This window comes from Necator americanus, chromosome II (assembly GCF_031761385.1).
Source record: "Necator americanus strain Aroian chromosome II, whole genome shotgun sequence".
In the NCBI taxonomy this organism is placed as follows: Eukaryota; Metazoa; Nematoda; class Chromadorea; order Rhabditida; family Ancylostomatidae; genus Necator; species Necator americanus.
The window spans coordinates 20,890,858-20,909,179 of record NC_087372.1 but is presented as its reverse complement, the minus strand read 5'-3'; the positions used below and the strand labels follow the sequence as shown (position 1 = coordinate 20,909,179).

The following is an 18,322-nucleotide window of genomic DNA, read 5'->3' as shown; positions in this document are numbered from 1 at the left end:
CAAGATATGAGGAGAACTGAGCTTATACATAAAAGCGCGTTCTAACGTACCTCGTGTAAGCTAAAGCAGTTTCCACACCCCTCTTTTTTAACGACGATTAGGAATGATGAGCAGAACCACGCTGGGTTCCGGAATCGACTGCTCCAACTCTACGTTTCCCTGTGAGTTTCGAACTACGTCAAAATCGTGATAGGTTGCCTTTAAGGCTAATTGCACGTCACTGGAGCAAGAAAGCGACAATATGTCTTTATTGTCTGGTTCTACTGAGGAAACGTGCAGACGTTATGCTTAAAAAGGTAGAAAAACGATGTATTGCGCTATTCTGCAGTGCTTGGAAGAAGACCCTTAACAGCGGCTTTATTTTTTGATAGATGTATCAGACAGAGACATGGTATGTACTGTTACGATTGTTTGGCCTCTTCAATGCCTACAAAAATGAAGCTAAAATCGACCATTGGGCTGGCAGCAAACGAAGGAAGAAAGTTGGCGAAGAACTACGGACCGAAATTCTTTAAGAATGTGATTCACTCATCATAACAGCCTTTGAAAAGCAGAAATAGGCTTCTAAACAATATTATCAATTCCTATTGTGGTACGTATGGATGTTTCAGATCTATTCATACGTATAATACTTGCCTACTCAATGTATACAAACGGATTGGATATATTGCGAACAACTAAAAAAGAAGTTTGTATAACAATTCCACAACTATTTTCATGTTAGTTCACAGTCAAATACTTACATCGTTGTACAGGGCGAAGTAGACTGCCTTCATGGGATTAGATTTCTGAGCATGTGCTGGATTATTCTTGGTCACACTTATTATTACATTGGAACAAGCCTAACCACCGGTGAGTAGAAAGGCCCCTTAATTTCATTTAATTCTATTTCCCGAAAATTGACACAAATTTCTTCTTGCTGCGACTGTTAATAGTGTTCCGCCAACCCAATATATTTGTAGTCGCGTATGGGGCCACAGAGTTTGTTGGAAAGTTATACTCCGAGAAAAAACTGTAGAATAAACTGTGGAATTCCTTCCTCTGGACTTTGACACAAAAAGAAGTTTCACGCAACCAAGTACGAGCAAGTTGCAGAGTTTACGAAGAGAGTTTACATAATGTTGTAAAATTAAGAAGTTCGAGACATTTATTTTCTACTCAATTCTCGAAGCAGAAATATGTGAAGAGGCTTTGTCTACTATACCTCAACAAAAGTCTGAGGAAGGTTTGTTAGTGATCTAATTGATATTTGAACAAATAGTTAATAATTACACATGTGGTTCATAGTTCATGTTTGTCCATCATTTAACATATAAATTCCCATGAGCATGACAATAGTTACATTCCACTCATCTTAAATCAAGAGTAGTGACTCTGTTGCAGTTGAGGCGTTCCATCCTCAACTCAAAGTAGTGATAGTGCAACACCTTGTCACTTCATTCTCTTCACTATACACGAGGTAGCGGCTAAGTTGTATCCCTAAGACACAAATACGGTTAGACGGTTAAAAGTATAAGTGGGCCATCACGTGCAACCTCCTCACTTGGCTGCTCTCTCGGGCGCCTTGTCTGATGCAGCGCTACCACTCCGAACGGCTCGCGTTGTGTGCAGCTACTGCCGCACCAGTGGCCAAGCATGCCCTCTCAACCGCTTAGGCTTTGGTCCTCGCGCTGAGACCCTAACGGTGCTCTGAGTTTTGTCGACGACCTCTCACTCATTAGTGGGTTCGGCCACAACCTTCCCCATTTCCGGAGAATTCGCTCGGAGACGCAATCGCCCGACCGAACTCTACCAGTGTCTCGGGCCTTGCCCTTAATTCGAGCGGCTCCCGACTGACTGACTGCTGACTTTGGGCAGCTGCTGCTTATATAGAGAGATTTCCCGCCCTCATATGACGTGGCAGGCGCTCACGTGACTTTCGCGCACATGACTGCCCAGTACAATTCGAATTCAAACTTACGAAATCGAATGTGCGACATTATTAAACGACTACCTACAGTGATAGAATGCAACAAATACATAAAATTTTACATGCACTACACGACACTGAAAACTCAACAACAGAATACAGTTCCGTAGAAAAAAAAATCACTTCCTACTTTGTCATATTCGAACATCTACTGCAACGAAACTAATTTTCAGATAACCTTATTCCAACTTTGATCAATTTTCCAAGACGTTTTTACACACAAGTAATTGTGCAAGCTCCTCTTGCAGTAGACTCCTTCTTCCTGCTCAGGTGCGCCTTTTTCTCCTCTAATTACCGGAGACTTTTGAAAAACAGAACTACCCAACAGCTATGTATTTGCTTTCGGTCCTTTCTTCTTCAGCAAGATACATCCCATTCAATTTTTGCAGTGGCATGCTAGCATCTTATATATTTTTCAAGAAGCTTATCAAAGATAAAACTATTCGAAATGTTCAGAACCCACTTATGTGGGTTGTGATCTACATTAAGCGGTACACCAGGTGAGCAACATCTTCAAGATTTAGTTCTTGTATTATTGTTCTTCTTTCCATGATAACTCCAACGTACGCTGTGATAATGTTATTCGACGTCACTCTGTTCACCTACGTGTCTTCTGGACCATTTTGGAGACCTATTGAAAAGAATGGATGCCGACTTAGTTGGTGGACGAACTTCCTGTACATGAACAACTTTCTTCTTCAGGACAAAGAATGTGTAGGCATCAAATGATTTTAAACTAGAGTTTATCGATATTTCATGTGTAGATGAGGGCAGTCGTGTTGCCATGTCATTTTGGCAAACAAATCAACCAATTCTCCAGTTGTAATGTAACACTGCGATAATAGAGCGGTCGCAAAGATGTCTCTCTCTTGGGTACTCTGTTCGAACCTCATTTACTTACTTTCACGGGGAATGATTTCTTTTCTTTTCTCTTCCAACATTTCAATGCATCACGGAAACCATATGGAGAGTTAGGATATGTCGTCATTAAGTTGGGTTATGGAAGTGAGCGAGGTTTAGTTTACGCTCAAATATTGCAGTTCGTCAGTTGAAATAGCAAGTATGATGTTTTCTCCTTTTCAGTGCATGGGATGGACGTGGTACCTAGCCAATGATGTCCAACTCCATTACATCGTTGCACCCATTCTTTTTATAGCATTTGCGAAGTATGTATCACTCATGAATATGCTAACGTCATTCTTTATTGTGGGACATGGATGAAAATATGCAACCACACAAACGACGAAGTATTGTCTTCGCCCGTACATTAGTAGCTGGACGTTTTATTTGAGCCCAGATTTTGCCTTAGTACCTTGGACATTGGGCGTCTCAGTCGTGGTAAGGTACGAAGGGTGCGAGACGATCAAAGCTTGGGTATTCAAGTGAAACCTCGAGATCTTTGATTTTAGACGAAGGTTCATGAAAATTATTCTGAACTTTACACTTTTAACATGAGAGCAGTATTTACAAATGGCGACTTACTGCTCCTCTCGAAGCTGCAGGCTGTTTGAGATCCTACGTGATTTCTCTGTAGGAGACCTTAGGCAAGAGGAACGACGCGCGAGAGTTAAGAGACAGTACACTCGTCATTCACGAAAGAAAGCTCCTTAAACATAGGAAACGTTGATTTCTGCTCGGCACCCATCCAATCTCAGCTCATTTAGCTATCCTCAGCCCAAGCCCTTTGTTCCAAAATCTATAGCATATTCAGTAGTTGCTCACAAAGTTCAAGTGTTTATGATTGCGAATTTGACGTGTTTTATAAGTATGTAGTACGAGGAAGTGATCCGCAGCAAATACTTCTTTTCGAGTCCATTGTTGGTGAATTTACGCCAATTTAAAAGGAAGCATTTAACTGTAGAATAGCATGTTTGAAGATTTGGAAAAGGTAGCCGGGGAATCCGTCTCCCCGATGCAGGAGAATCTTTGAAAGTAAGAAGAAGATCTTAGAAGCAGAACAAAGAAGAACTCCAAAGTAATGATCGAAGAGGACCTTATGGAATACAACGTTCCTCTAACAGCTCGGTTGAAACATGACGAAGAGATTCTAACTAAATTATTTACTTGCTATTCCCTTCTGTGAAACCACTTCCCAACTCACCTATCGATATGTAAAATCAAATTTTGCGAGACAAGGAAGTGACGTTGCAAACAAATGCGATAATCTACATGAAGACCCGAAGAAGGACATAGACTTCTTGTATTGTAACCTAAGTGATGCGGCTTTGAAGACGTTAAGATCGAAATAGTCTTGAAGAGGTTTTAGACCTGACAAATGGCTTTCTTTCAAGATGTCTTCTAGATTCTTGTTCCTACTTAGTTATTTAGAAAACTTATATTGTTGCTCACATCAGGAACTTTCGCTGGGGACTATTATTAGCCTCTGTGATGATGATATGTTCGTCAACAATCAAGCTGTGGATAATATTCCAGAAGGACTTTCCACCGGCGCCAATTCTCACGGCGAAACTACAGATGTGCGTCATCATGCTTTATTTCATTGGATTAGATTAAGGGATAATTCGCGGCTCTTTTTTAAGTTAGATGTGAAACGCACATGGAAACAAAAATCAGTGGCAAAATGTCATGTATCGTTTGGATTTCTCGCTCCAGAAGACTGTTGCATTGTGATTCTTTTTGGATTTTATTCGTTTCTGTCTTTTATGTCATTGAAATGGCGTGACAAGTGGGCAAAAAACAAAACGGAACATTTTTGACACCCTTTGCTTTTTGAATCTAAGCAATGTGTTGAAACTCCCGAAGCTACAAACAACAACGGAGAGTATGCTATTGACTAGTTCGTAGTAATTTTCTTTTTGTTCCAAAGAAAAATGAGAACTCCTGAATTTTTAGGTTAATACTGTTTTTTTAACCCAAGACAAACGATTTTCAAGCAGTACTTCTTCGTCATACACAAAAACCAATCTCAGCTTCAGCCGCCTTAAATATGAAAAAAGAGAAACAAGTGGAAGTTGTGTCGAAAATGCTCCATTTTTTAATCAAAACTCAATCAAAAAAATCAGAAATCACTCAATTTTAGTGATCTAAAAACAAGAATAAATAAAGTTAAATGATGTGAACACCGTTATCTTACGATGCGAAAAATTGTCTATCGACACATTAATAACATTTTTTCAGTACTTTTCATTTCTATGTAGAATTTCAAATTCGAAAAAAGAAAACGCCAACGAATTCTTCCTCTGTGCTATGCTTTAATACGGTTGTATTGAAATATCATAAAAGCATACGCACGAACGATGTTGGGATCTCTAAGCGTAGTTAGAAGGTGAAAAATCCATCGACAACGCCGTTCTTCAGGGCATTTGAGGAAACGTGTTCGCGTACATTTCCGAGATCTACACCTTTAGCCCTGTCTTTTCGTGAACAGATCCAAACATCTTCAATTTTGTAGTATGCTGCTTTTAAAGGCATCATCCCACGAGTCTGGATTTGTGCGTATTTCCGGTGGAGTATTCGTATACGGGATCGTGGATTATTGAGAGAAGGGTGATTCCGTCCATTTCTTCCTAATTGCCGTAGAAACGGCCCGGAAGATACGGCTTCGAGCGTTCCGCAGTATTTCCCACAAGGAGTTCGATTGATGCGCGCCAACCTTGTACACGCGCGCATCTTCGTGGCCGTTTTTTTTTTACGGCAATTAGGAAGAAGTGGACGGAATCACGCCCTCTCCATAATCTATTATCCCGTGTACAAATACTCCACCTGAAATCCACAGGGCCACATCGCACTACCTCAGATTCGTGGTATGCTGCTTTTAACGTTTATGCGCGTAAGCGTCTTTATCTTTTACAGAGTCAAAAAATTAGATGAATACTGGAACGATGTTTACGTGAGACCGTATGTGCGATGTGGCCCGTTTATAGTAGGAGTGGTGGTCGGGTATCTTCTCAATAAGCTGACATGTGATCGAAAAGACAACCACGTTAAGATCCCAAAGGTATGTCCACGAGTTAGACGTCAACAGTCCAGGCAAAATATTTCTTTCTGTTGCAGAAGTGGGTAGCGCTTGGTTGGTCCGTTTCCACAATTCTTGGACTTTACTCAGTGTTCGGTCTGTACAATTATGCGCAAACTGGAGATATCTCCGAGTGGTGGAAAGGACTGTATGTTGTTGCTGGAAGACATGCATATGCTGTAACATTGGGCTGGATCGCGTTTGCTTGCTCTACTGGAAATGGAGGTCCTTCAAAACGTCCTTTCAAAATGTACTAGCTTCAGAAAAATAGAACCTTTGCAGGTCCGGTCGCTACTTTTCTCAGTTGGAAATTTTTCATGCCTTTGTCGAAAATCACTTTCTGTGCATACCTTCTCCATCCAATCATGCTACAGATTTACAACTTCAGCAGACCGCAACCTTTCCATTTTACGACTTTTTTCCAGATGGTGAAATCCGGCTAAATTTATGAAAGTTGCTGGAATGATATATGTTGTTTCAGCTTCAACACACTTCTGAAGCGATTTTCGTGTCGTACCTGGTGGCGTTTTTCTTTGCATTGGCATTTGAAAAACCGTTCACAGTGTTCGATGAGATGCTGATTCCCGTGAAGTCTCGAACGTCTGCAATGCCAAAATCTATTGAGCTCAGAACATCAAACGGAGAAGCAGAACCATTGAAAGCTTAACTGTGTAGCGTTTATTGGCCGAAGTTAAGAAAGCATTCGTTTAACCATTATCCAAAGTCCACTCACCTACTTTTCTTTCTCATCTTTCCATAGCTAAAGGAACGTGTAGTATTTGTTCATGTTCGAATGTCCCAGAGTACTTAAACTTTTGAAGATCCAAGAGATTTCATAAGCTAGGATATCCTTATAATAAATTAATGCATTTTTCTAATTCTTTGTACTGGGTACTAGCGAGTATGGACCATTCTCTCGTTGAACATCAGACATCCTCTATTTGACTTAAATACTACTACTTGAGTACGTACTTAAGTTCATTATGATAATGTTTGAAATAAAAACCCTTTCCTTGAATTCTATCTTTTCGTGCACATACAAATAGATGCAGAAGAGAGAATCTTGATTCTCTCAGCCACTATCTTTTTTTTGTATTTTCCTCCTAAATTCTCTCTGAGCGTGTCGAAGGAGGCGAATCTTTCCAATCGAACAAATCGGAAAAAAAAGAAGAGAAAGTTTTTTTTTTTAATGTTTTCTAGCAATGCCAACGAGGTGTAGGTGAAACTTTATTATTGGCCTGACGTTTCGACAAACTCGTCTTTATCAAAGGCCAGAAGATGGTTCGAGGTATTTAATGCCACCCATATCCCATCAAACTCCTCCTCTCTCCTCGCCATGCCTCGATTTCGTTCTATGTACACCACGCAAAAGGAAAACACCTTCAAAAGGAAAACAAACTGACCAGTCTCACCGACTAGCGGGGCTGGTAAACCACCGCGTTCTTAAAGATTGTCACCAATAGAATGAGACCTACGCACTGTGCAGTATCCTTAAGTACTGATTTCTGGATAACGTGAAAGAACTGAATATGGGAAAATTTTATAGCTCACAGTGTTATGAACGGCAAGAAGTCATTGGTAATTGATATGTTCTCATTTTTGTCATTCATGGCTGGATTCCTGACGGAGATCCAGAATGCTTCCAATGCCTCCCTAGCAGATATTTCGTTCTCGTGCGCTGATATCATACATTTTATTTGAAACTCATTTCCATTTTTGTGGTGCCCTAACGATGTCACCGAACTTTCACACCTTTTACCAGCCAAATGTTCCCTGATACGCGGCTTCAGTATTCTTTCAGCTTCTCTAATATAAATGGCGTCCCACGTTAGGGACTCTAGATAACTCCGATTTTGTATTTATGTTTTCTTGTTATTCCAACGAGGTTAAGTGAAACTTTTTTATTAGCCTGACGTTTCGACAAACTCGTCTTTTTCAAAGGCCTGAAAATGGTTCGAGATCTTTGATACCATGCATATCCCACCAAACTCCTCCTCTCTCCTCGCCAACCCTCGATATTGTTCCAAGTACACCACGCAAGACCTTAAAAGAAAAACAACTGACCAGTTTTTTTGGTGCGCAATAAATTCGTGTGCTTGTCGCAAAAGGTGTGTGTATGTATGTGTGTGTATGTAGTGTGTATGTATGTATGTATGTATGTATGTATGTATGTATGTGTGTATGTGTGTGTGTGTGTGGTGTGTGTGTGTGAGTCACGAAATTCGAAAAGGGGGGTGCGACAGGTCCTACGGCGTCGGATTGGTGCCCCCACCAGCTATAAAATCTAAAGCTATAAAATGGGGTGCGATGGGTTCCGCGGTGTCGGAGTGGTGCGCAATAAATTTGTGTGCATATCGCAAAAGGTAAATGGGACGTTGCATCATGTTTGTGGCATTTGTAAGCCCAACGTGGCAAAAGAGCATTCTTATCTCGAACATGAAGGCGTATGGAAGTTCTCCATGTCGTCGTGGAGTAACTCAAAGCATATTACTGCCAAATAAATCATGTAACGATTTCACGATGCAGCCATTACTAAAGGCATCACGAATCTGAGGTGGTACGCATTTCAGGTGGAGTATTCGTATACGGGATCGTAGATTATGGAGAGAAAGAAGATTCCGTCCATTTCTTCCTAATTGACGTAAGAAACGGCTCAGAAGATGCGGCGCGTGCACAAGGCTGGCGCGCTCCAATCCAACACGTTGTAGAAAGTAGCGCCCCGGAACACTCGAAGCCGTATCTTTCGGACCGTTTTTTTTGCGGCAATTAGGAGGAAATGGACGGAATCACCTCCTCTCCATAATCTACTATGTCGTATGCGGATACTCCACCTAAAATCCGTACCACCTGAGATCCGTGGGGTGATGCCTTTAAAATACTGAGACAAAGAGTACATTTTCAGCAATTCTTATTGCGAACAATATATTTGTTGGGGACAAAAGTTGTTGAACACTTTAACAATGTTCAACGAACACTTGAAGAATGTTCAATGAAAGCTGAACATTGTTGAAGTGTTCGTTGCAGTAGCAAACAAGTATTATTATGTTCCAACCAAACAAAAGTGTGTAGCTGAATCTCACAAGGTTCATTCCTTACTTACTCATGTGAGCTCCCCAAAATTTCTGATTCACAGAGTTTCTCCTATTCTTTTATCGGGCTACTACAGTTCTACTGGAAACATGTGAACATGTAATCACTTAACCATTATGTATTCTTTTTATTTCTCTCTTTTTTCTTTGGATCGGAGAAATGGCAACGCTCACGAGTTGATCGCCTTGATCACCTCGACTCGCGTTGATCTGCGAAATGGTCGCGCTGGAGGCAGTAATTTTTCCATTTGTCCCGATCGCGTACCAGAGTAGCCCAGTGGTTCCTCCTTTCGCGTGGAACACGAAGAGCATCATAATTTTCTTTGAAGGACCTCGTGAAGAAATCTGACCATCGGGTCGGCGGTCTTCCTGTAGTGCGCTTAATATCGCGGGGAACTCAGTTGCTCACTGCTCTGGTCCAATGGTTGTCGTTAAAGCGCATCACGTATCCGGCCCACCTTGTTTTACTTTCCTTTGCAAACGCGGCGGCGTCTCTAATTTTCGATCGCTGACGTAGGAGAGACCTTCGAATCCCGTCCCTCACTCGCGTGAAACGGGGTACTCCTAGCATCACTCTCTCAATTGCGCGTTCGCTGATTCGAATTCGACCGCTCACCGCGTTTTCTTCCTGCTTGCGAAATGCCCAGGTTTCCGAAGCATAGGTCAAAGCAGGAAGTACGGTGGTGTTGAAGAGGTGAGCACGGAGCCGGGTGTTCCTGGTCTTCTTCAATACATACTCGATGCTCTTGTATGCTCCTCAAGCCGCTCGTCTCCTCCTGCCCAGCTCGGGGGTTAGGTCGTTCATCATGTTCAATTTCGACCCAGATAAACGTAGCTGGTGCATTCGGATATGTTCCGTTGAGCGGAAATAAGGCATCCGAGACCCATTCGTTGCGCATGAACATCGTCTTCTGGAGATTCGGCTGAAGACCGATGCATCCACTTTTTTCTTCGAATTCGGTCAACATTCGTTCCGCTGGGCTAATGCTAGGTGTTATCAGTACGATGTCATCAGCAAAGCGTAAATGGTGTAGCTGCCAGCCATCAACCTTCACTCCCATGTCGCCCCATTCGAACTTTCCAATCGCGCTCTCGAGGGTGGCTGTGAGTATTTTGGGTGAAATTGTGTCACCCTGTCAGACCCCCCTCTTCACGTCAATGATGATATTCTTGTAGAATAGCGAAATTTCGGTCGTGAAGTTGCTGTTCAACTCTCGAAGTACCTTTATGTACTGAGTAGAGAACCCTTGGTTGTCAAAGGCTTCCACGAGCGCTTCCGTCTCAACTGAGTCGAAGGCCTTCTTCAAGTCGATGAAGGTGAGACAAAGCAGCATCTTGTACACTCGTGATACCTCGATGAGTTTAGGAACAGTGTGAATGTGGTCAATCGCGCTGAATACTTTTCGAAACCCTGCTTGCTCGCATGGCTGTCCTTCCTCCAAGACTTTTTTAGTCCTATTAAGGATCACTCTTGTAAAAGAGCTTGTAGATGACGGACAGTAAGCAGATTGGGCGATAGTTGCCGATGTCATGTGGATCTCCCTTTTTATACAACAAAACGGTCTTGCTGGTCTTCCACTGTCTAGGAACCTTGTATTCCGACAGATAATGTGTAAAGAGCCTCGCCAGGGTGTTGATGAATACTGGCGGAAGGTTCTTCAGGTGTTCTCGTCTTATTCTGTCCGGACCGGGTGCCGTACGATTTCTTATCGACAAGATAGCATGTCGTATTTCGAACGGAAGAACCTTTGGAATGACATGTCCGTCTTCCCTCAGATGGTGAGGAGGCAAGTGGCTGTCGAAAAGAAGTAGAAGTCAGAGTAGAGTAGAAGTCGTAGGTGATTTTCTCCATTTCTCTTCTCGATGCAATGATTGTTCCCTTCGGGTTCCGCAGAGCAGTCGTCCTCGTCTTGCGACTGGCGAAGTCTCGACGGGCATAGCGGCTGCTTTTCCCTACCTCTGCAGCTTCAGCCAGTATTTCTGCTCTTCTCTCTTTAAGGTCTTCCTTTATCGCCTCTCTCCAAAGCCTTGCGAGCTCGGACGTGAGTTCTTGGTTCCCTGTGGCACGTGCTGCTCCATGCTGGCGTCTTAAGAGTTTCAAGAGACAGGCGTCTCTTGGTGGTTTTGAAACTCTCAGCCTTCGTGCAGTCGTGAAGGTGTTCAACGAGCAGGTCGTATTCCTCGTCGATGTTGCCCATTGCGGAATCATCCCAAAAGCCGACCAGCGTAGTGCAGAGATCCCAGTTAATGATAGTTCTAGGATTTCGCTCTCTAAAATTGGCGGCTTTCTCCTCTCTACTTGTGAAGGAAAATCTTCCTTGGAGGAGGCGGACCGATCCCGTAAAGAACTTTGACACTACAGCGATGTCTATCAGGCAGAACCTTTTATTGACGATGATGTGGTCTATTTCATTACGATACTCTCCATTGGGTGACTCTCACTTCCAGCGTAGAGAGGAGGGCTGCGAATTGGAAATGGAATTGCGAGTTCTCATGGATGGTCTTGGTCGTCATGATGAACTCGGAGATCTTCTCCCCTGTTCATTCCATTGTAGGCCGTGGGTTTCGATGTGAACCTCCTCAGGCGTTCTTGTTGGGGCAACTATGACGTTGAAATCGCCAATTATGACCTTGTGGAAGGCATGGTCTTCTCGGTAGAGCTTCTCCAGGTCGATATAAAAGGCTTCGGCTTCTTCTTCTTTCGTAGCTTGATGTTGGAGCGTAAACGACGAAGATAGTCAAAGCTGGTGTTGGACCACACTTCTCATCCGCACACGTCTGATTCAGGTCGTAAGTTGTTCGAAAGAGTCTATGTTCTTTGCCATACTCGTGTTGACGAGCATGCCAACTCCACCAACACCTCTACTGTCGCATGTTCCCAAGAACAGTTCTTCTCCAGTTTCATATACGGCGTTGAGAGGGTGACGTCGTCTCGTCTCGGTCAGTGCGATGACGTCGTACTTAATCTTCTTGGCTTGCATCAGCAAATCTTCGATGGTCGTTTCCGATGCAAGCGTACGTGCGTTATAAGTACAGATCGTCATCCTAATCCTTTTCCGTTTCGGTAGCCTATATGACTTCTGCAGCCCCGTCCTTCCTGGTACTACCGTACCAGGCTTTCCTCCGGAATCAGGAGACTCTTTCCTATTACGGTTACATGCAAAAAAAAATTTAAAACCCATGGGCAAGTTGCAACCCTCCAGTCCCATGAGTTTTTGGGAGAACTTCCGTTCTCCCGGAGTGGACATGTGGAGCTTATTTCTTGGAGGCGACTCCAAACCGCCTCCCTCGCACCTCCCAGTCACTTGATTGCAGGCTTTTGGCCGGACCGACGTGCGGGATACAAGGATGTCATGAGTCAGTCCTGGCTCAGGAGAAACAGGGAGTCCATCCCCTGAATCCACCCGCGTCTCCGGGCAAGCACAAGGTCGCTTTTGGTCCACGATTAGCCCCCTCTCCGCCAACCGGGGACGCGCCACGTAGCCTCGCGACTAATCGGCTGTGATCCCTCTAGTGAAGAGATCCGTCGGTTGTACTACAATGGCTGCCTTAATGATTGGTATAGCGTAGTCGATCAAATTTTAATGTCAACTCTCGGCAAACAATGCGATGATGTCACAAAGTACGTGTCATGAACAAGTGTTAAAGAGAACGGCAACAAATTTGTCAGCACAGTTCAGCGTTATACACGTTAATGATACCTTACTATTCCGTTAAAATTCAAATTAATTCATTTTCTGTTCAGTTCCGATTCAAATTCTTCAAGTACGCAAAATATGGTTTAGAGTTGGAGGACAACTGTTTTCTTGTCACGAAAATTGCGGTGAAGCAACCACTGATGAATACTTCTATAGGAGGTGCTGTTCACAATAATCTATTTAGTGACGAAAAAGCTTCATGTTTTCTTGAAAGTTAGCAGAATTTTGACAATCAATGATGAGACAAAGGAACGAGAATGTGATAAAACACAACAACGCAAGCCGGCTAAAGCACTTGAAGCGAAGCCTGTACAAGGATGTCGTGGGTCAGTCCTGGCTCAGAAGAAACAGGGAGTCCATTCCCTGAATCCTTCCGTGTCTCTGGGCAAGCACAAGCTCGCTTTTGGTCCGCGATTAGCCCCCTCTCTGCCACCCGGGATGCGCCACGTAGCCTCGCGACTAACCGGCTGTAATCCTTCTAGTGATGGAGATCCGTGGCACGAGTTGAGTTTTACGAATCTTTAGTTGTTAATGACGAATTTTAAGTACACAGGTTACACATAGATAACGCAGACAACGTTTCCCAAAAAGCTTGCAGCAGTCAACATAAACGCGTATGAAGGCAAGTAAACATGCGCATTAGTAAGAACGCTTCAAAAGTAGTTCCACACAGTTTATGGAACCCAAAGGAAGAAAAAAACTCAATGAGCTGGTTCCGCACCGCTGCAAGTCCGCAGTCTTACAGAAACGATTTATCACTGCCGAGTTCTCTTTGCAGGAAGTACAATACTTGTGCTGCTGCATCAAGGAAATTACATACGGCGGCGCGACGCTGCTTGGTGACAGAAATGATACCATTTTTCCACGTTTGTCTCAGTTACTTTCACTGTTCTGCTTAACCATAAATGCAAATTTTTCCAAATGACCGGGAACGCCTTCGCTTTTGTGCACTGCGTACTCAATAAATTCCTCGAATCAAAAAATCTAGGTGTCTTCATGCTCGGACCGTTAGCTGAGGAAAATCGATCTCAAAAGATCCAGCATGAGAATACACGTGCATCTGTTCCACTGTATAAATGCACAGAAAATCTTCAATTTTTGACTTTAGCAAATCAACAAATCGTTCCAAATCCGGATTAGAAGTCTTTCCAGGCTCAATTTCCAGGCCATCTCTTCCGAATGCAATAGAAGATCACTTCTCTCTGTGGTTTTCAGAATGGTTTACTTTATATGTTCGTGTATCACACAGCGTATACTTGCTTTGTTGATTTTTTATTTCTTTGCGAAATTTCAGGCTGTGACTTTTGAGTTCTTTCCAATATTGCTATGTTTTATAGATGGAACAACCAGATCTTACCTGTATAAACACTTCTTAGACTGAGGAATTTTCTTCGCTGATTTTCTTGTTGAAATACTGACATTATCAAGAATTCTCGACTATCAATTGAGCAGTCGTGAAGTTCAGAGAAGATTTATCATACGAATACTATAACCAAATCCAGACTGTTGCTACTGCAATATGGCCATGGTATCAAATGGTATGATATGGTATCAAAAGATTAGAGTAGCAGTTATTTTCATCTTTTTCGCAAGGAAATACGAAAATAAAGTTGTGTAATTGGTCAATGCTGAAGTTGTGGTTTTGCATCACACTAGTTCGTGAAACAAAAGGTTGTGACTTGTTGCGTGGCAACTCCTGACATTGCACGTCATCTGTACAGTTTTCTACTGGAGCAGCGATGACGCTACGAGAACCGCACAGGCCGGAAAAGAAAAAGATTGCAAATTTTCAAAAATTAGACGAGTAATGGTGTGCGAACGAAAAAAAAACAGCATGATAAAAACTGTTGAAGAGAAAGTAGCCTTTCACATAAACGATTTTGGATTCTAAAATCTCTGTTGAATGTCTTTGATCTGTTATGGAACCTTGCGTTGCGCATGAAAGATGAAAAAAGAACTACATATAGGTTTCGCATTAGTCGTGAGTTTTTTATTAGTGTAAAAAATACAGAAGAAGGTAGTTCCAAAATTTCGAATATCTTTTGATCGATGATTCTGAATTTTAGTTCCTCCTATTTTCGTTTCCACAGATAATTAAACTAGGGTGTATAGTGGAAAAAACTGAGAATTTCCTACGCCATATGTTTTTTTTTTTCATTTCATCGCAACGATGAGGTGAAGCCGAGTTCGGGGTTGTGAGTGAAGATGGAGTTATGCTTAAAAATATTAGCCGGTGTTTGCTTTTGCACTTTAAGGGATGGGATTTCGACGTCAAAGACGGATTACACATTGGTTGACAAATCGTCATGACTTGAGAGGAAATTAGTTCTTTTCCAAATCCTTCATACGAAACTTTTATACGATTCAGGATGGTTCCCAACAATTTCCTCCAAAGTTCCAGTTTTAATTCAGAGCTTAGTTCTCATCGTTATAGTTTTCAACACCTATACTGGTTTCTTTATGTTTTTTTCTCCGCATTTATTTGACATTTTCTAAGTCTTTTTCTTTGTTTTTTAAGCTTTTCATGCTTCATCCAGCTCCTTCCATGCACAGCATAGCGCGCTGTTTCAGGAACTGCAAAGGCCTCCTGGTTATCTAGGTGACAAGAAAACATTTTCAGTTGAGAACACGGCTTTATATGTGTGCATGAACATGGTAAGTTTATCAATCTCTTCTCAGACAAGTTTTTTTCTCAACCTATGATTTTTGCAACAGTTATATCAGATGTACGTTTTGATCAATCGCACCAAATATTTCTAATAGAGATCTCCCACAGCATTTTCTTCATTTTCATCCTGCTCGTCGAGGGTTGGTGCGTCATTCGTTTCGTATAGGACACAGTTCTTCTCATTTATTCGTACCTGTAGGGGTTAACGATAGTATAATAGAGATGATGTGGTAAACAATAAACTGTACTTAGTAGCAAGAAAGCGTAATGCTGGACTAAGAAAAAAAATGAGCAGACTAGAACTTTTGATAGTGTCGGTGGTGCCCATGATGTGTCATGTGGTAGTTGTAAAACCTTCTCGAAACATCTTTGCAATAAAAGACGTATAAGAGCGTCTGCTTTCCTTCGACTTTTATCACGAGTTAGTTTTAAAAGAGCAAGTTTGAGCAATTGTTTTCTACAAATGGCGCACCAGACAACAGTCTTGACAGCAGGAAGGAACATCAATGGCGTATTTGGGAGCCACCATCACAGCTCACGTTAATGCAGCCGGTTTAAGTAAAGAGAAGAAGAAACACCTCATTCAGAAGATCCTCTTATAGGATTGCAGATGAAGTTCAGTGCACACCTTCGACAGCTCTCTCCAAGGTCATACCGAAAAATTTAAGAGCTGGGTAGAAAACTATACTTCACCCACCATGCTATCATTACTCAATCTCTTTTCGTTACCAAGTTCTTTATAACTTAGAAAACTCACACTGCTCTCAAACAAATAAAACAAGAAGAAGGTTGTCGATTGCGTCTACATGAAGATGTTTTTATCTGACTTATTTGCATTCGTAAAATACATATCTAATAAGCAACGTCGCTTTATTTCCTTTGAAGAAAAAATGAAACAGCATAGAACTTCTTACCTGGAGACCATTTTTCTATTGGTTGTCTTTGTTAGCCTGCTACTTTTTGCAAGAAATGGTCACTTCTGTTCTATAGAAGAATATATTATTTTCCTAAAATAATACCCACTTTCAGTTTTGGATCAAGCTTCTTCTCTCGATCGGCTGATTTTTCCCGATCAGACTTCAAAGCTTCGACGTCTTTATCTAATTGTGCCTTTCTTTCCTAAAAATCTAGATCTAACATTTAAGAAACTTTCCCACTTTGATATGTGGCCGCCAATAGAGTGGCAGCCAAATGTTGAGCAGTTTTTCCTCTAAGGACTTTTGATCTCATTTTTCATTTTCTTTTAAGTATATCTACACCAGATGATTGAAGACGATGTGGGAAATATTATTCCTTCCAAAAAAGGTGAAAATTATGGAATGAAACTGTGCAATTTCAGAATAGCGTGGACAGAAGTTAAGCGATTTTCTAGTTTTTGTTGTACTGCTTGTATGTAATGATTTGTTTTCCCTTGTTGTTCTTTTATTATGTTTCTCATCATTTGAACTAATTTCCTCAGCTTCAGATATGGGTAAAGCCCTGTCCAGCCTAATACTAGCGGACTATTTGGTAGAAGGCCTTCTAACAAGCTATTGGTTCCCATGAAGAACACGATCATCTAGAAAACAGCTGCAAAAGGACGCGTGGGTGGAACCCCCACGAGTTCTCATCGTTCGCCATTAATCGCTTTGAAGAACCAAACAAATTGTTACAGACAAGGTTAATGTTTAAGGGCGTGCGGAGCTGATGCTGTGATCTTTCAAGAAATCACCTGTATCATCTCAGTTCCTGCTGTTCATCGATTTGCTGGAGTGGGCACCTGTAATATTTCCATTTGTTCCGATCGTGCGCCAGGGTTGCCAAGTGGCTTCTCTTCTCACGAGGGACTCGAAGAGCATCATATCTCTCTTTGAAGGACCCTGTAGAAAGATCTGACCAACGGGCTGGCGTCTTCCTGCGTTGCCTTTTACGCAGCCAGGTATCCAGTCGCTTACGACTCTGGTCCAACGATTGTCGTTAAGACGCTCCACGTGTTCGGCCCACCTAACTTTGTTTTCCTTGTCACATGCGGTAGTGTCTCTGATTTTCGATCGGTGACGTAGGAGCGAACTTCGAATCCCTCCTTTCACTTATCTAAAGCGGGATACTCCTATCCTCACCCTTTTAATTGCGCGTTTTATGATGCTAATCGGATTTTTCTCTTGGTTGCGAAGCCCCCACGTTTCTGAAGCGTAGGTCGGAGCACGGAGCTGTTGTTGCTTTTTCTCCACAGCTTTCTTAATGCTCTCATATGGCATTCTAAGCCGCTTGTTTCCTCCTCACTCCTGAGATTAGGTCGTTCATAATATTAATTTCCCGACCTAGGTATACATAGCTGGAACACTCGGATATATATTCGATTATTCGTTTTGTTAAGCGCGGATGGGGCATTAGAAACCCGTGTCATCCAATTCGATGAGCCCTCGTTCCGCCTGATTGATGCTTGATGTTATCAAAATGATACCATCAGCGTAGCTCAGTGATGGTTTAATTGCCGGCGGTCAACTTTCACTCCCACATTATTCTCTTTCAGTCCTCGCATTGGGTTCTCGAGGCCGGCATTGAACATTTTGGGTGGAATTGTGTCGCCCTGACAAACACCTTTCTTCTCTTCGATTGTGGAATTATTAATTTGTAAATTTTGGGTAAATTTTGGTTGTGACGTTGGAACATAGCTCAGGAAGTACCTTTATGAAATAGGGACACTATGGTTGTGCAAGGGTGCTTCATGGCTGTCTTTTATATAATATTTTTTTATCCCGTTTAGGATTACTCTTGTGAAGAACTTGTAGATGACAGACAGTAAGTAAGTGAAAATGCGCGATAATTGCCGATGTCATGTAGGTCTCTCTTCATATGCAACAGCACGGTCCTGCTGGTTTTCCATTTTTTAGGAACCTTGCATTCCTACAGATAACGGGTGAGTAGTCTTGGTTCCGTGGT

General features: G+C 42.2%; 6 protein-coding genes across 10 annotated transcripts; 1 reads left to right on the top strand and 5 right to left on the bottom strand.

Moving 5' to 3' along the window:
* Nucleotides 1–103: 103 nt before the first annotated feature.
* RB195_018779 (uncharacterized protein) lies at nt 104–6,612 on the top strand (the record flags this gene model as incomplete). 3 transcript variants are annotated; one of them, XM_064186367.1, is made up of 11 exons in its annotated part: nt 599–688; nt 756–852; nt 2,143–2,239; nt 2,359–2,436; nt 2,494–2,683; nt 3,053–3,135; nt 4,324–4,446; nt 5,783–5,927; nt 5,984–6,170; nt 6,228–6,373; nt 6,427–6,612. In XM_064186367.1, the coding sequence occupies 11 exons, from the start codon at nt 599–601 to the stop codon at nt 6,610–6,612; spliced, it is 1,422 nt and encodes a 473-aa protein (XP_064042246.1). The 3 variants fall into 3 exon arrangements, with proteins under 3 accessions (XP_064042248.1, XP_064042246.1, XP_064042247.1); XM_064186365.1 differs by lacking the exons at nt 599–688; nt 756–852; nt 2,143–2,239; nt 2,359–2,436 and having other exon boundaries at nt 2,519–2,683; XM_064186366.1 differs by lacking the exons at nt 2,494–2,683; nt 3,053–3,135; nt 4,324–4,446; ... (2 more) ...; nt 6,228–6,373; nt 6,427–6,612 and adding an exon at nt 104–161 and having other exon boundaries at nt 612–688; nt 2,359–2,473.
* Nucleotides 6,613–9,612: 3,000 nt separating this feature from the next.
* Nucleotides 9,613–10,095, bottom strand: RB195_018778 (uncharacterized protein; the record flags this gene model as incomplete). Its single annotated transcript, XM_064186364.1, has 1 exon — nt 9,613–10,095. The coding sequence occupies one exon, from the start codon at nt 10,093–10,095 to the stop codon at nt 9,613–9,615; it is 483 nt and encodes a 160-aa protein (XP_064042245.1).
* A 75-nt stretch (nt 10,096–10,170) lies between these two features.
* Nucleotides 10,171–10,566, bottom strand: RB195_018777 (uncharacterized protein; the record flags this gene model as incomplete). The annotated part of the gene is made up of 1 exon (XM_064186363.1): nt 10,171–10,566. The coding sequence occupies one exon, from the start codon at nt 10,564–10,566 to the stop codon at nt 10,171–10,173; it is 396 nt and encodes a 131-aa protein (XP_064042244.1).
* Nucleotides 10,567–10,616: 50 nt separating this feature from the next.
* RB195_018776 (uncharacterized protein) lies at nt 10,617–11,243 on the bottom strand (the record flags this gene model as incomplete). The annotated part of the gene is made up of 1 exon (XM_064186362.1): nt 10,617–11,243. One exon carries the CDS (start codon nt 11,241–11,243, stop codon nt 10,617–10,619), a length of 627 nt encoding a protein of 208 aa, XP_064042243.1.
* A 574-nt stretch (nt 11,244–11,817) lies between these two features.
* On the bottom strand, nt 11,818–12,282 carry RB195_018775 (uncharacterized protein; the record flags this gene model as incomplete). 2 transcript variants are annotated; one of them, XM_064186361.1, is made up of 1 exon in its annotated part: nt 11,818–12,282. In XM_064186361.1, one exon carries the CDS (start codon nt 12,280–12,282, stop codon nt 11,818–11,820), a length of 465 nt encoding a protein of 154 aa, XP_064042241.1. The 2 variants fall into 2 exon arrangements, with proteins under 2 accessions (XP_064042241.1, XP_064042242.1); XM_064186360.1 differs by having other exon boundaries at nt 11,818–12,078.
* A 3,206-nt stretch (nt 12,283–15,488) lies between these two features.
* On the bottom strand, nt 15,489–17,637 carry RB195_018774 (uncharacterized protein; the record flags this gene model as incomplete). Of its 2 annotated transcripts, none has more annotated exons than XM_064186359.1 (3): nt 15,489–15,593; nt 16,424–16,519; nt 17,500–17,637. In XM_064186359.1, the coding sequence occupies 3 exons, from the start codon at nt 17,635–17,637 to the stop codon at nt 15,489–15,491; spliced, it is 339 nt and encodes a 112-aa protein (XP_064042239.1). The 2 variants fall into 2 exon arrangements, with proteins under 2 accessions (XP_064042239.1, XP_064042240.1); XM_064186358.1 differs by lacking the exon at nt 17,500–17,637 and adding an exon at nt 17,112–17,120.
* Nucleotides 17,638–18,322: the final 685 nt, after the last annotated feature.